Genomic DNA, 14542 nt, shown 5'->3' with positions numbered 1-14542 from the left:
TGGCCAGGCCGTGTTAGAGGAGTCAAGTCAAGTCAAGTCAAGTCAAGTTTATTTATATAGCACATTTCATACACAGAGGTCATTCAATGTACTTTACATAAACAAAACCAAACGATAATAACAAATAAAAGCATAGAAGGGCAATATAGTCAAAGAATAGTTAAAAGGTAAAGATCATAATAAAAAGAAAACATAAAACACAAGGTAAAATCATTTAAAAATAAAGAATAATTAGTAAGCAAAACAAAGGCAAAAGTAGTAAAAAAAAGTAATACAAAGTAGAATAATTATCGAGGCAGATTCAGAATTTGTAACTTCGCACAGTTAGCAGAAAGCGCCTGAGAACAGTTTGGTCTTAAGTCTAGATTTAAAACTGGCTACAGTTGGGGCCTTTTAATGTCATCCGAAAGTTGGTTCCACAGCTGAGCAGCATAGCAGCTAAAAAAGCTGCTTCACCATGTTTAGTTCTAACTGTAGGTTTTACTAGCAGGTTTTTCACCTGGGACCTGAGAGGACGAGAAGGTGTGTACTGCTGAAGCATGTCTGACAAGTATTTAGGTCCTGCTCCATTTACTGATTTATAAACAAGCAATAGTGCTTTAAAAGTCAATTCTGTGACTTACTGGAAGCCAGTGCAAGGACTTAAGAATTGGAGTAATGTGGTCAGTTCTTTTAGTTTTTTTGTTAGAGTCCTAGCTGCTGCATTTTGTATCACCTGAAGCTGTTTAATAGTCTTTTAGGAAGGCCTGTGAACAGTCCATTGCAGTAATCAACCCTGCTGGAGATAAATGCATGAATGAGTTTTTCTAAGTCATGTTTTGACATCAGCCCTCTGAGTTTGACAATATTTTTGAGGTGGTAAAAGCTGATTTAGTTATCGCTTTCATGTGGCTGTTGAAATTTAGATCACTGTCAATTAATACACCAAGGTTTTTAACAGTATCTTTTGCCTTCAACCCTTTTGTGTCAAGGAGAGTGGCAACCCTAAGTCTTTCCTCATTTTACCAAATATAATTACTTCAGTTTTTCTTTGTTCAGCTGAAGAAAATTTTGAGACATCCAGGTGCTGATTTGTTCTATACACTGACACATAGATTCAAGAGGACCATAGTTGTTTGGTGATAGAGCTAAGTAAATTTGTGTGTCATCTGCATAGCTATGATATGAAATCAAATTATTTTGAATGATTTGTCCAAGTGGGAGCATATAGAGGTTGAATAATAGTGGCCCCAAGATCGACCCCTGGGGAACACCACAGGTCAAGGACGTTGGTGTTGAGGTACAGTTTCCGATGGCAACAAAGAAGCTCCTTTCTTGTAGATATGATTTTAGCCAGCTGATAACTATGCCTGTAAATCCAACCCAGTGTTCTAGTCTGTGTAGTAAAATATTGTGATCAACAGTGTCAAATGCTGCACTAATGTCCAGTAGCACTAGGACTGATGTTTTACCTGAATCTGTGTTGAGGCGTATGTCATTGGACACTTTAATGAGAGCTGTTTCAGTGCTGTGATTTGCCCGAAAACCAGACTGAAAGTAATCAAAATACCCATTTGATGTTAGGAAGGTGGTTAATTGATTAAAGACTACTTTTTCAATAATTTTGCCAATAAAAGGTAGATTGATATGGGCCTGTAATTGTTTAGCATGGAGGCATCCAGGTTATTCTTCTTGAGAAGTGGCTTTACAACAGCTGTTTTCAGTGACTTAGGAAAAGTGCCAGACAGCAATGATACATTTACAATTTGAAGGACATCCGCCGCTATGAGGTGAAAAACAGTTTTGAAGAAATTGGTAGGCAGAGTGTCTAAGACACATGTGGAAGGGCTGAGATTCTGTACCGTTTTTCAAGTGTTTCAGTAGTCTATCAAGCTGAACTCTGACATCAAGTTTAGTTTCCCTCTGTTTGTTGCTGGAAGTTCAGGTTGTTGAATTTGTAATTGAGCAGATTTGTTGAGTCTGATTTTGTCAATTTTACCTTTAAAAAAGATGAAAACTCATTGCATTTATTAGTTGAGAGAAGTTCAGGCGCTAATTGTGAGGGGGATTTGTTAACTTATCAACAGTTGAAAATAGAATACGAGTGTTATTTGAACTTCTATTGATAATGTTAGAAAAGAAAGACTGTCTTGCTTTTGCATATTTCAGAGTTATATGTGCGGAGCATCTCTTTATGGATTTCATAGTGGATCTGAAGTTTGTATTTACGCCATTTTCTTTCAGTCTTCCTACACTCTCTTTTTTTAGAAGTTTAACTGCTGGATTTTGCCTCCATGGTGCTTTCTGTTTGTCCTTAACTTTCTTGAATTGTAATGGAGCAATGTCATCCATAATGTTTGCCATTTTTGCATTAAAGTGATCAAATAAGTCTTCAGAGTCTGACAGTTGACTTGACTTTAGTGAAAGTGCTTGCTCAAAGAGAGCACTTGTCTGATCATTTATGATTCTCCTTTTTACCATCATAGCTGTGTTTTGAGTGTGTGGGGACATAGACACATCAAAGAACACGCAAAAATGATCAGATAAGGCCAGGTCTTTAACAGCTGTAGAGACATCGAGACCCTTTGTGATAACAAGGTCGAGGGTATGGCCGAGAGTGTGTTGGCCCCTGTACATGCTGTGTTAGGGGAGAAAGTATCGATTAGTGCAATGAATTCCTTGGCATAATTGTTTTCAGGATTATCCACATGCAAGTTTAGATCCCCTGATATAATAAGACAGTAATACTCTATGCAAACAACTGATAGCAGTTCACCTAGCTCTTCAAGAAAAACTTTAGCTGAATGTTTTGGAGGCCTGTAAATTGTCAGTAATAAAATCTGAGGAGAAGACTTAATGCATGCACACAGATATTCAAATGAAGTAAAGTCACCGAATGACGACTGATTGCACTGAAAAGACGTCTTGAAAATTGTGGCTATCCCCCCACCTCTTTTATTTGCTCTGGTAGCACTCAAAAAACTGAAGTTTGGGGGAGCTGATTCGATGAGAGTAGCAGCACTGTTTGCTTGATCTAACCATGTCTCAGTTAAAAGTAAAAAATCAAGGTTGTGTGTGCAAATTAGATCACCTTAGGTGCCCAGCAGGATACAATCCCTCACACCATTACGCTCAGACGGGCTGGCTAGGCCCTGCCCTGTGTCCAATCAATGTCCAGCCCGCCGTCCCTCCAGGAGGCTACTGCCGCCCCACAGGAAGTGACGAGTAGATCAGATGCAGTAGACCTGTTGCAGTGACAGCTTGAAACACAGAAACAGAAGTATTGATTCCATGATTCCAAGATTGCATGATTCCATGATTGCAAGATTGTTTGTGATTCCTGGTGCAGATTCATCACGGTTATTCCTTTTTTTGGCTTTTTTTCTATTCTCCCTGTCACTACTTTTCTCCATCTGTCCATTTCTCTCCATCCTGCCTCCTCTACTCTCCTTGTGTACTCTTAACATACTCCCCTTGTGTACTCTAACATACTCCCCTTGTGCACTCTAACATACTCCCCTTGTGTACTCTAACATACTCCCCTTGTGCACTCTAACATACTCCCTTGTGTACTCTAACATACTTCCCTTGTGCACTCTAACATACTCACTCCCCTTGTGTACTCTAACATACTTCCCTTGTGTACTCTAACATATTGCCCTTGTGCACTCTAACATACTCCCCTTGTGTACTCTAACATACTCCCTTGTGCACTCTAACATACTCCCCTTGTGTACTCTAACATACTTCCCTTGTGCACTCTAACATACTCCCCTGGTGTACTCTAACATACTCTAACATACTTCTCTTGTGCACTCCAATATACTCACTCCCCTTGTGTACTCTAACATACTTCCCTTGTGTACTCTAACATACTCCCCTTGTGTACTCTAACATACTTCCCTTGTGCACTCTAACATACTCACTCCCCTTGTGTACTCTAACATACTTCCCTTGTGTACTCTACCATATTTCCCTTGTGTACTCTACCATACTTCCTCTAACACACCCCTTTGTGTACTCTAACATACATTGTGTACTCATACTTCCCTTTGGTGTAACATACTCCCCTGGTGTACACATACTTCCCTTGTGCACTCTAACATACTCCCCTGGTGTACTCTAACATACTCTAACATACTTCTCTTGTGCACTCTAACATACTCCCCTTGTGTACTCTAACATACTTCCCTTGTGCACTCTAACATACTCACTCCCCTTGTGTACTCTAACATACTTCCCTTGTGTACTCTAACATACTCCCCTTGTGTACTCTAACATACTTCCCTTGTGCACTCTAACATACTCTAACATACTCCCCTTGTGTACTCTAACACACTCCCCATGTGCACTCTAACATACTCTAACATACTCCCCTTGTGCACTCTAACATACTCTAACATACTCCCCTTGTGTACTCTAACACACTCCCCTTGTGTACTCTAACATACTCCCCATGTGCACTCTAACATACTCTAACATACTCCCCTTGTGCACTCTAACATACTCTAACATACTCCCCTTGTGTACTCTAACATACTTCCCTTGTGCACTCTAACATACTCTAACATACTCCCCTTGTGCACTCTAACATACTCTAACATACTCCCCTTGTGCACTAACATACTCTAACATACTCCCCTTGTGTAGTCTGACATACTCCCCTCGTGTACTCTAACATACTTCCCTTGTGCACTCTAACATACTCTAACATACTCCCCTTGTGTACTCTAACATACTCCCCTTGTGTACTCTAACATACTCCCCTTGTGCACTCTAACATACTCCCCTTGTGTACTCTAACATACTCTAACATACTCCCCTTGTGCACTCTAACATACCCTAACGTACTCTAACATACTCCCCTTGTGCACTCTAACATACTCTAACATACTCCCCTTGTGTACTCTAACATACTCTAACATACTCCCCTTGTGCACTCTAACATACCCTAACATACTCTAACATACTCCCCTTGTGCACTCTAACATACTCTAACATACTCCCCTTGTGTACTCTAACATACTCTAACGTTGCTCCTCTGTGTCACAGTACTCTGGAGGGAAATCTGACGGTGAGCTGTAACGCCGGGTGCCACTGTGTGACGGAGCTCTACAACCCTGTGTGTGGAGCAGACGGAGTCATGTATTACTCTCCCTGCCACGCCGGCTGCCACTCCATCAACCACACACACACACACAACGGCAGACAGGTAGGCTACTACACGCACTCACACACACTCACACACACACGCACACACACACACACACATACAACAGCAGACAGGTAGGCTACTACACACACACACACACACACACAACGGCAGACAGGTAGGCTGCTACACACACTCACACACACACGCACACACACAACGGCAGACAGGTAGGCTGCTACACGCACTCACACACACATACACACACACACACAACAGCAGACAGGTAGGCTGCTACACGCACTCACACACACTCACACACACACACACACACACACACACACACAACAGCAGACAGGTAGGCTACTACACACACACACACACACACACACACACACACACACACACACACAACGGCAGTCAGGTAGGCTGCTACTACACACACACACACAAACACACACACACAACGGCAGACAGGTAGGTTATTGCAGTGGAGCTAGACAGCCACCAGCACTGATATTGTAGATCTTCACGTCATGACTAAGGGTGTAAATATCTCTCAAGTCTTTTACTTAGTGCTTTTTGACCTTTGAGTCCACGAGTGACTGCGTTGTGAAGGACACATGTACACATTACACAGTACATGGGCAGTACACATGTTACTGGAGCATGCCACAAGGGCAGACCATAATATTCAGACCCTGAGTTGGAATTAAAGCTGCTCTTGCATACTCATGCCACTAGAGGGCATCTAACGGATGCAGGATACACATTGCAGCCATGGTGCATACAAATATTTGTGTGCTACTGTGCGCATTGCAAGCAAGACCTAAGAGTGTCTCTGTGTGTCTGTATGTGTGCAGGTGTTCTAAGAGTGTTCTGTCTCTGTGTGTGTGTGCAGGTGTTCTAAGAGTGTTCTGTCTCTGTGTGTGTGTGTGCAGGTGTTCTAAGAGTGTTCTGTCTCTGTCTCTCTGTGCAGGTGTTCTAAGGTGTTCTAAGAGTGTTCTGTCTCTGTCCTCTGTGCAGGTGTTCCTAAGGTGTTCTAAGAGCGCATTGCAAGCAAGACCTAAGAGTGTCTCTGTGTGTCTGTATGTGTGCAGGTGTTCTAAGAGTGTTCTGTCTCTGTGTGTGTGTGCAGGTGTTCTAAGAGTGTTCTGTCTCTGTGTGTGTGTGTGCAGGTGTTCTAAGAGTGTTCTGTCTCTGTCTCTCTGTGCAGGTGTTCTAAGGTGTTCTAAGAGTGTTCTGTCTCTGTCTCTCTGTGCAGGTGTTCTAAGGTGTTCTAAGAGCGCATTGCAAGCAAGACCTAAGAGTGTCTCTGTGTGTCTGTATGTGTGCAGGTGTTCTAAGAGTGTTCTGTCTCTGTGTGTGTGTGCAGGTGTTCTAAGAGTGTTCTGTCTCTGTGTGTGTGTGTGCAGGTGTTCTAAGAGTGTTCTGTCTCTGTCTCTCTGTGCAGGTGTTCTAAGGTGTTCTAAGAGTGTTCTGTCTCTGTCTCTCTGCGCAGGTGTTCTCGGGGTGTGGCTGTGTGGTGGGGAACGTGACGTGGGGTCAGGAGGGGTTGGCGGTAGCCGGGAAATGCTCCTCCTCCTGCCACCACATGCCAACCTTCCTCACCTTCCTCTTCATCGTCATCCTCTTCACCTTCCTCTGCAGCATCCCCGCCCTGACCGCCACCCTCAGGTATGTCCTCACCTGCCCACTTAACACCACCCTCAGGTATGTCCACATCTGGTGCAGATTGGAACAGATTGAGGGGACTTGTTTAATGTTTAATGTTTACAACTCTCATGCCCCTTCCCCACTACCACCTAGTGTTAATTTTATCACCTATTTTTAATTTAGTCTTAGTCTTAGTCTTGTGACGAAATGTCCTTTTTAGTCTTTGTCATATTCATTAGTCATTCAAATATCATTTTTGTTAGTCAAGTTTTAGCTCTAATTAAAAGTCTCGGCCATTTTAGTCTAGTTTTTTAGTCAAAAGAAAACTAAAGGTATCTTAGTCTTAGTCAGTTTTAGTCAACACATTTTAGTCTTTTTTTTTAGTCTACCATTTGAGTCAAATAGTGTTTCACACATCTCAATTTTCCAACAACATTGTGTGTCCACAGGGCTACTCGTCTGTTATAATTACTCATTCTGATTTTTGTCAGTCAGTATGTTTACATGCACAGGTAAGTCAAGCTACAGTTATAGCTCGCTGGGATTTGACCATAGACAGTAAAGATTTGACTGGACCACTGTCATATTCAGAGACCAGTGTTTCTCAAAGTGTGGTCCGGGATCACTGGTGGTCTGCAAGCTATCCCAAGTGGTCCGCGAGCAGACGTGGGTAAAATATAATATAGATGAGTTGTTTGCAATATAACTTGTATGTAAATCCAAACAGTTCTGCAACACTGTCTATGTAAGATATGCCAATTTAAATCATACAGTATGAATCCTCTGACACAATAAGCAAAGTGCAAAAGTCAATAAGCAAGGTGGTTCAGTGAGTATGCCTATTGTGTAGACTAATTATAGACTACTGTTGAAGTAGGTCTAATCTTTTTTTTTTTTTTTTTTAGCTAGGGTTAGTTAAGTGGTCCTGAAACTGAAAAAGTTTAAGAAACACTGTTGTAGGCCAAACTATTAATGTTTTACTCCCGCCGCTTAGATGGCTATATGCCCCAAACACAACACATTCCCCAAACAGACTCTCCATCTTAGCCATAGCTAACCTGCTAGCTTAACTTTCCATATTAGCTTACTTGCTAGCAAACTTTGCATCATCAGTCTAACTAGATGAATAGTTGACATTACATGCTGAACATTTTCGTATGGACATTCTGGGGATGTTAATTTGTATGAGAGAAGCTTCAACTTCTGGGTATGTAGCATTGTGGCATAAAGCTTAGGTAGTTAGCTTGCTAACTCTGGCAGAAATCTCCAGTGTTCTTGTTCCATGTAGTTTCGTGTTGCAGCCACAGGGTTGCAGCAGCAGCACGTAGACTAGAAGAAAGCCTACAGGAAAGCTGTTAGCAGCATGAACTCATTCGAATATTTTGAAAACATAACAGCTAGATATTCTGTCTTCTCATTTTGTAGACTAACATGAAGGGAGATTTTATCTTAGTTTTTATTTCATGCAAAACATTTTAGTCTCTGCCTTTTTTTCAGTCAACAATAATGCATCTTAAGATAGTCTCAGTCAGTGTTTCAGGACATTACTGCCGCCTCATCGCCTCGCCTTTAGTCATGAAAAAAAGGTCGCTGACCTAACATATTTCCTCTTGTCTCGCCTGACGAAATTAACACTACTACCACCGAGCACCCTCACCGAGTTTGTGCTCGTCAGTGCGCACCAGACTGCGATTGACAGTCAGATCTCACACAGCCCTGCTCTGACTGGACCAGAAGAACTGGGAGCTGTGGAATTTTGCAAAACAAATAACAGGCTCTAGGTGGAGGTAGAAGTGCAGGGTTTTTTTAAACTGTCAGAGCATAGTGTCGGTTTCAGTGAATATGATCAAAAAAATCTTGCCAACTGCAGCTTTAACACCATCATCATACCTGCTGCTCTCCTGGTCACTTAACACCATCATCATACTTGCTGCTCTCCTGGTCACTTAACACCATCATCATACCTGCTGCTTTTCTTTTGGTCACTTAACACCATCATCATACCTTCTACTCTCCTGGTCATAGTACTTCAGCTAAGCACAGCTGAGGGAGGCTCAGGCTCACCTGACATGTGTGTCCAGGCTGGCACGTAATGTAGCCACCATTTCCAATAAAATAGTAATCACATCTCATGTGTACTTTATTGCTACTCTACTTACTAGTCCCATCTCATATGTACTTTATTAGTCACATCTCATGTACTTTATTAGTCCCATCTCATATGTACTTTATTAGTCACATCTCATGTGTACTTTATTAGTCCCATCTCATATGTACTTTATTAGTCACATCTCATGTGTACTTTATTAGTCCCATCTCATATGTACTTTATTAGTCACATCTCATGTGTACTTTATTAGTCCCATCTCATGTGTACTTTATTGCTACTCATTACTTATTTACGGAGCACTAGCTCACACCTCATTTGTTGACTTTGTACAATATACTGTGGGGGAAATAAGTAATTATTACACATAACTATACTTATGGACTTTAATGTTTGGATTTTTTAAAATGGGTGGATGTCTGGTGAAAATTTCATGCAAATAGCCTCACTGGAAGTTTACTTACTGAAAACAATTTTGATGCGTTTGATAGTTATTTGCCCTGCTATATAGCACCACTTGTTAGATTCTCAGTAATATTGTTTTACTGTTTGCCACAGAAGGGTTTAGGAGCAAAGAAAATAAATTGTGAAAATGTAAAAGTAACATCTAAGAATCACTTTGAACAAGGCGTCCCAATGGAGCTATTTGACAAGCACCGAATGTCCTCTCTTTTAGGTGCGTCCCAGACAGCCAGCGGTCGTTTGGCCTCGGGATCCAGTGGATCGTGGTACGGACTCTGGGTAGGTTGCTGTTCATGCTAGGTTAGCAAGTTTCTGCTACTGTGGTATCTTATCTCTACTTGGACCTTGCAAAGGTGAAGGTGTTCTTCGAGGCATAGACTATTTCTGAGAAGGGATGCATCGATTGTGAAATTCCTGGCCGATATCAGTCAACAAAGCCGATAACGGCCGATACCGATGTTGGGCTGATATATCGATGCATCCCTACTCATGAGATTGGACTTGTTACACCATTAACATGTTTAATATGTTGTGTTTAGATGTCTCAAAGAGATTCAACTAGGGCTGGGCGATAAAACGATAGCGATATATATCGCAATAGACATGTAATTGATATCAATAAAAAATATGTTCGATAGAATATTCGATAATTAAAAGCAACACGTTACGTTGTCCATAAATAAATAGGCTAAATATCTCTTGCATTGTATATGCAACTCTACCAGAGTAGGCTATAGAAGTAGTCCTACCTTAACACAGACTCTGTCCTTGCCTCGTGCACTCTCTCTCCCTCTCAACAGACGCAACCCTCCTCAGCATGCACATTTAATCCAAACATTCACAATCGTGCAAGACGACTGGCTAAATTGCTATTAAATCCTGTTAGCATCATTAGCACTAGGGCTGGGCGATAAAACGATAGCGATATGTATCGCAATAGACATGTAATGACATCAATAAAATAGAACATTCAATATTTAATAGCAACACACACCTCCCACCTTACGTTGTCCATAAATAAATAGGCTAAATATATCTTGCATTGTAGCTAGTATATGCAACTCTACCAGAGTAGGCATAGAAGTAGGCCTACCTCAACACAGACTCTCAATGAGTCCTTGCCCCGTGCTCTCTCTCTCTCTCCCTCTCAACAGGCACATCCCTCCTCATGTAATCCAAACATTCACAATCGCGGCAAGACGATTACAAATTGCTATTAAATCCGTTAGCATCATTAGCACGCTGCACAAATTTGTTCAAAACTGTTGCATTCAAATTGACTGCTAAGTTCTAATCATCTCAATCCCGATGCAAATGGAAAAGTATTTTCAAGACTGAAACGGACCTGTCCCAAGGAGAAAAAGTATTCATTTGAAACATAAACACATGTGGGGAAACTGAACAGTCTAACCAGTAGATTATGATAAACTAGCAAATTAAGATACTCTTACAATAATTCCAGGCTTCAACTAGTGCTGCTTTTCATTCAGACTTATGTGCACATTTATTTATTTGAGTGTTTTTCATGATTGTGTTGCTATTTCTTTTCCCTGTTTGCTTTGATTGATAACTGAGGTGATTAAAATCAGAGGAAGGTTAACTTTAAAATAAAAGTGTTTCCCTTCTCGTCCTTATCTGAAATATATTTAAAACGAAAAAATCAATAATTATCGATATCGACTGACTGATATCGTGATACATTTTTCAGCCATATCGCCCAGCCCTAATGAGCACGCTGCACAAATTTGTTTAAAACTGTTGCATTCAAGTTGACTGTTCTTTCTTATCATCTCCATCCCGATGTAAATGGAAAAGTAGGCTATTTTCCAAGACTCAAATAAGCCTGTCCCAAGGAGAAAAAGTATTCATGAACTGAACAGTCCAACCAGTAGGCCTAAACTATGATAAACTAGCCAATTAAGCTTGTTTACAATGTGCACATTTATTTATTTGAGTGTTTTTCATGGTTGTGTTGATATTTCTTTTTTTAATAACAGTGTTTAAATTGAACTGTTTTCCTTATCTGAATTTTTTTTTTTTAATAATAATTAAAAAAAAGTTTTTTAAAAAAAGTTATAATAATCAATAGTTATCGATATCGACTGATATAATACTGATATCGTGATACAGTTTCCAGCCATATCGCCCAGCCCTAGATTCAACCTTATGGTGGTCTTACGCCAGTGAATCCCAGTGGCTGGTGAATGATGACGTTGTTCTTTATCCTCATGTCCACAGGTGGCATCCCGGGTCCGATTGCATTTGGCTCTGTGATCGACATCTCGTGCCTGCTGTGGCAGGACCAGTGCGGGGAACAGGGTTCCTGCTACCTGTACCAGAACTCGGCCATGAGCCGCTACACGCTCATCGCTGGGATCATATACAAGGTCAGAACCAAGGTCACAAGGTCAGAACCAGCAGGCTATCGCTGGATCATAATACAAGGTTTCATATAATCAACATGACAGGAGCATTCCTGTGTGTCTCAGATAATGGCATCTATTTAAGATAGATTCTCTTTCCAGAGACTGGCATCTATTTAAGATAGATTCTCTTTCCAGATAATGGCATCTATTTCAGGGTCCTAATGGCTTCTTTAGTTCAGTGTATTATTTCTGTTCCTTACAGTAACTGAAGTGTTCCTTTCACAGAGCGTAAAATTAGACTGGTCTAATTTTTCAAATGTATGCTGCCATCACATTTGGTGTGTTCAGGTCCATGATTATAGGGCAAATGTATATGCTGCCATTACGTTTGGTGTGTTCAGGTCCATGATTACAGGGCAAGTTAATAGCTGCAGCAGACACTCCACGAACGGAGCGCTGCAGTGATGAGCCTAGTGCAGCCTGTAGGGGGCGTTATGAGCCTAGTGCAGCCTGTAGGGGGCAGTGATGAGCCTAGTGCAGCCTGCTGCAGTGATGAGCCTGGGCAGCCTGTAGGGGGCGTTATGAGCCTAGTGCAGCCTGTAGGGGGCAGTGATGAGCCTAGTGCAGCCTGCCTGTTTCTACTCCAAGACAGTATTGCAACTGACCCTTGACCCCTTACCACCTGCTCTGACCTGCTCCGTGTGGCGTGTGTGTGGTGCCCGCGTGTGTGTGTGTGTGTGTGTGTGTGTGTCCAGGTGTTGGGGATGCTGTTCTTCCTGCTGGCGAGCGTCCTGTACCAGCCCCCGCCGGAGTCTCCACAGAGCAGCTGTGAGAGCACTGACCACGACCTGGGGGACCTGCCCACTAAGGACCTGCCGCAGGAGGTCATCACCAACGTCCACGCCAGGCTATGATGATGTCATACTCACAACCGAGACCTCACTGTGTGTGTGTGTGTGTGTGTGTGTGTGTGTGTGTTTTATGTCAACAGCCCTCACCAAACCAAAACACTGCACCCTTTCCGTGTGAAGCACACATTGGGTGGTCAGTCCAGTCCACTGCATATGAGGTCCTCTTGTGACACGTCTGTACGCACACTCCCTCATTCCGCTGCTGCTGTCCTCCACCCAAGCTAGCTGTTAAATATCAACCCTACACTTTCCTCCAGCCTGCAGTATCGTCCCAATCAAGTGTGTGTGTGTGTGTGTGTGTGTGTGTGTGTGTGTGTGTGTGTGTGTGTAAGGTTCACACAAGGACAAGAGACATGTTGAAGATGAGAAAGGAAGACTGGTAAGTGAAGGTCACTTGTTGCATATTTGAGATCGTTTTGGATTCCCAGACACCGCCTACATGATACCATTCAGAATCGTTTGCTGAAAAAGATTTCAGAAGTATCCATCATGATGCAGTGTGTATTAGTTTCCCTGTTCACATAGTTATTCAGCTCTTTCCTAAGACGGGATTAGCCTACATCAGATATAGCAGATGCTCTATAACAAAAGACTGCATATTTTACTTCATATTCTATTCCAACCCAAACATAGACGTCTATTTATCAGTTATGATACTAAACATACTGCTTTATCATCTACTCTCAGTATAGTCTTTCATATATGAACCACCATAATAACGACATGAGATCATATTTATTGCCATATTCGAGAAACACTTAAATGCATTTACAAGAAAATGTTTTGTATATTTTATCTGAAGCACATAACTATATATCAGAGAGAAGTGTTGTCCCGAGAGAGAGAGAGGGAGAGAGAGACAGAGAGGGAGAGAGAGAGAGAGGGAGAGAAAGAGAGTGAGAGAGGGAGCAAGAGGGAGAGAGAGAGGGAGAGAGAGAGAAAAAGAGAGGCAGTAAATGGAGACCTGCGCTCAGGTGATGCGGCTCCTCCAGCAGGGCAGAAGGAGAGGAGGTGTCTTGTCCACGCGCTCCGCATTCCTGCTTCTGCCCACGTCCGTCCTGCCCATCGTACTGCCCCTGCCCATTGAAGCAGTGCCCACTGCACTGGCTCCGCCCTGCTCCCCTGCCCATTGAAGCAGTGCCCATCAGACTGCCCCCGCCCTGCCCCTGCCCACGGAAGCAGTGCCTCCATCGCACTGTCCTGTTCTGCCCCCTGCCCCCTGCCCATTAAAGCAGTGCCTTATCAGATTGTCCTGCCCTGCCCCTGCCCATTGAAGCAGTGCCCATCAGGACTGTCCTGCCCTGCTCCCTGGCTCCATTGAAGCAGTGCCCATCAGACTGTCCTGCCCTCCTGCTCCCCTGCCCATTGAAGCAGCGCCCATCAGACTGTCCTGCCCTGCCCCTGCCCATTGAAGCAGTGCCCATCAGACTGTCCTGCCCTGCCCCTGCCCATTGAAGCAGTGCCCATCGCACTGTCCTGCCCTGCCCCTGCCCATTAAAGCAGTGCCCATCGCACTGTCCTGCCCTGCCCCTGCCCATTAAAGCAGTGCCCATCAGACTGTCCTGCCCTGCCCCTGCCCATTGAAGCAGTGCCCATCAGACTGTCCTGCCCTGCCCCTGCCCATTAAAGCAGTGCCCATCAGACTGTCCTGCCCTGCCCCTGCCCATTGAAGCAGTGCCCATCAGACTGTCCTGCCCTGCCCCTGCCCATTGAAGCAGTGCCCATCAGACTGTCCTGCCCTGCCCCTGCCCATTGAAGCAGTGCCCATCAGACTGTCCTGCCCTGCCCCTGCCCATTAAAGCAGTGCCCATCGCACTGTCCTGCCCTGCCCCTGCCCATTAAAGCAGTGCCCATCAGACTGTCCTGCCCTGCCCCTGCCCATTGAAGCAGTGCCCATCAGACTGTCCTG

General features: G+C 43.2%; 1 protein-coding gene across 4 annotated transcripts in view; it reads left to right on the top strand.

Annotated features, from left to right (window-relative positions):
* slco4a1 (solute carrier organic anion transporter family, member 4A1) overlaps nt 1-13762 on the top strand; it is a 55385-nt gene extending 41623 nt beyond the window's left edge. For all 4 annotated transcript variants that reach the window (XM_048241757.1, XM_048241754.1, XM_048241755.1 and 1 more), the window contains 5 exons: nt 5032-5191; nt 6633-6808; nt 9571-9635; nt 11595-11743; nt 12478-13762. In XM_048241757.1, coding sequence (XP_048097714.1) covers nt 5032-5191; nt 6633-6808; nt 9571-9635; nt 11595-11743; nt 12478-12636 — 709 coding nt within the window. In that variant the 3' untranslated portion in view covers nt 12637-13762. The remainder of the gene's footprint in view (nt 1-5031; nt 5192-6632; nt 6809-9570; nt 9636-11594; nt 11744-12477) is intronic.
* The last annotated feature ends 780 nt before the right edge of the window (nt 13763-14542 follow it).

Source organism: Alosa alosa, chromosome 4 (assembly GCF_017589495.1).
Source record: "Alosa alosa isolate M-15738 ecotype Scorff River chromosome 4, AALO_Geno_1.1, whole genome shotgun sequence".
Classification (NCBI taxonomy): Eukaryota; Metazoa; Chordata; class Actinopteri; order Clupeiformes; family Clupeidae; genus Alosa; species Alosa alosa.
Note: the sequence above shows the minus strand (reverse complement) of the source record. Positions and strands in the feature narration are given on the sequence as shown.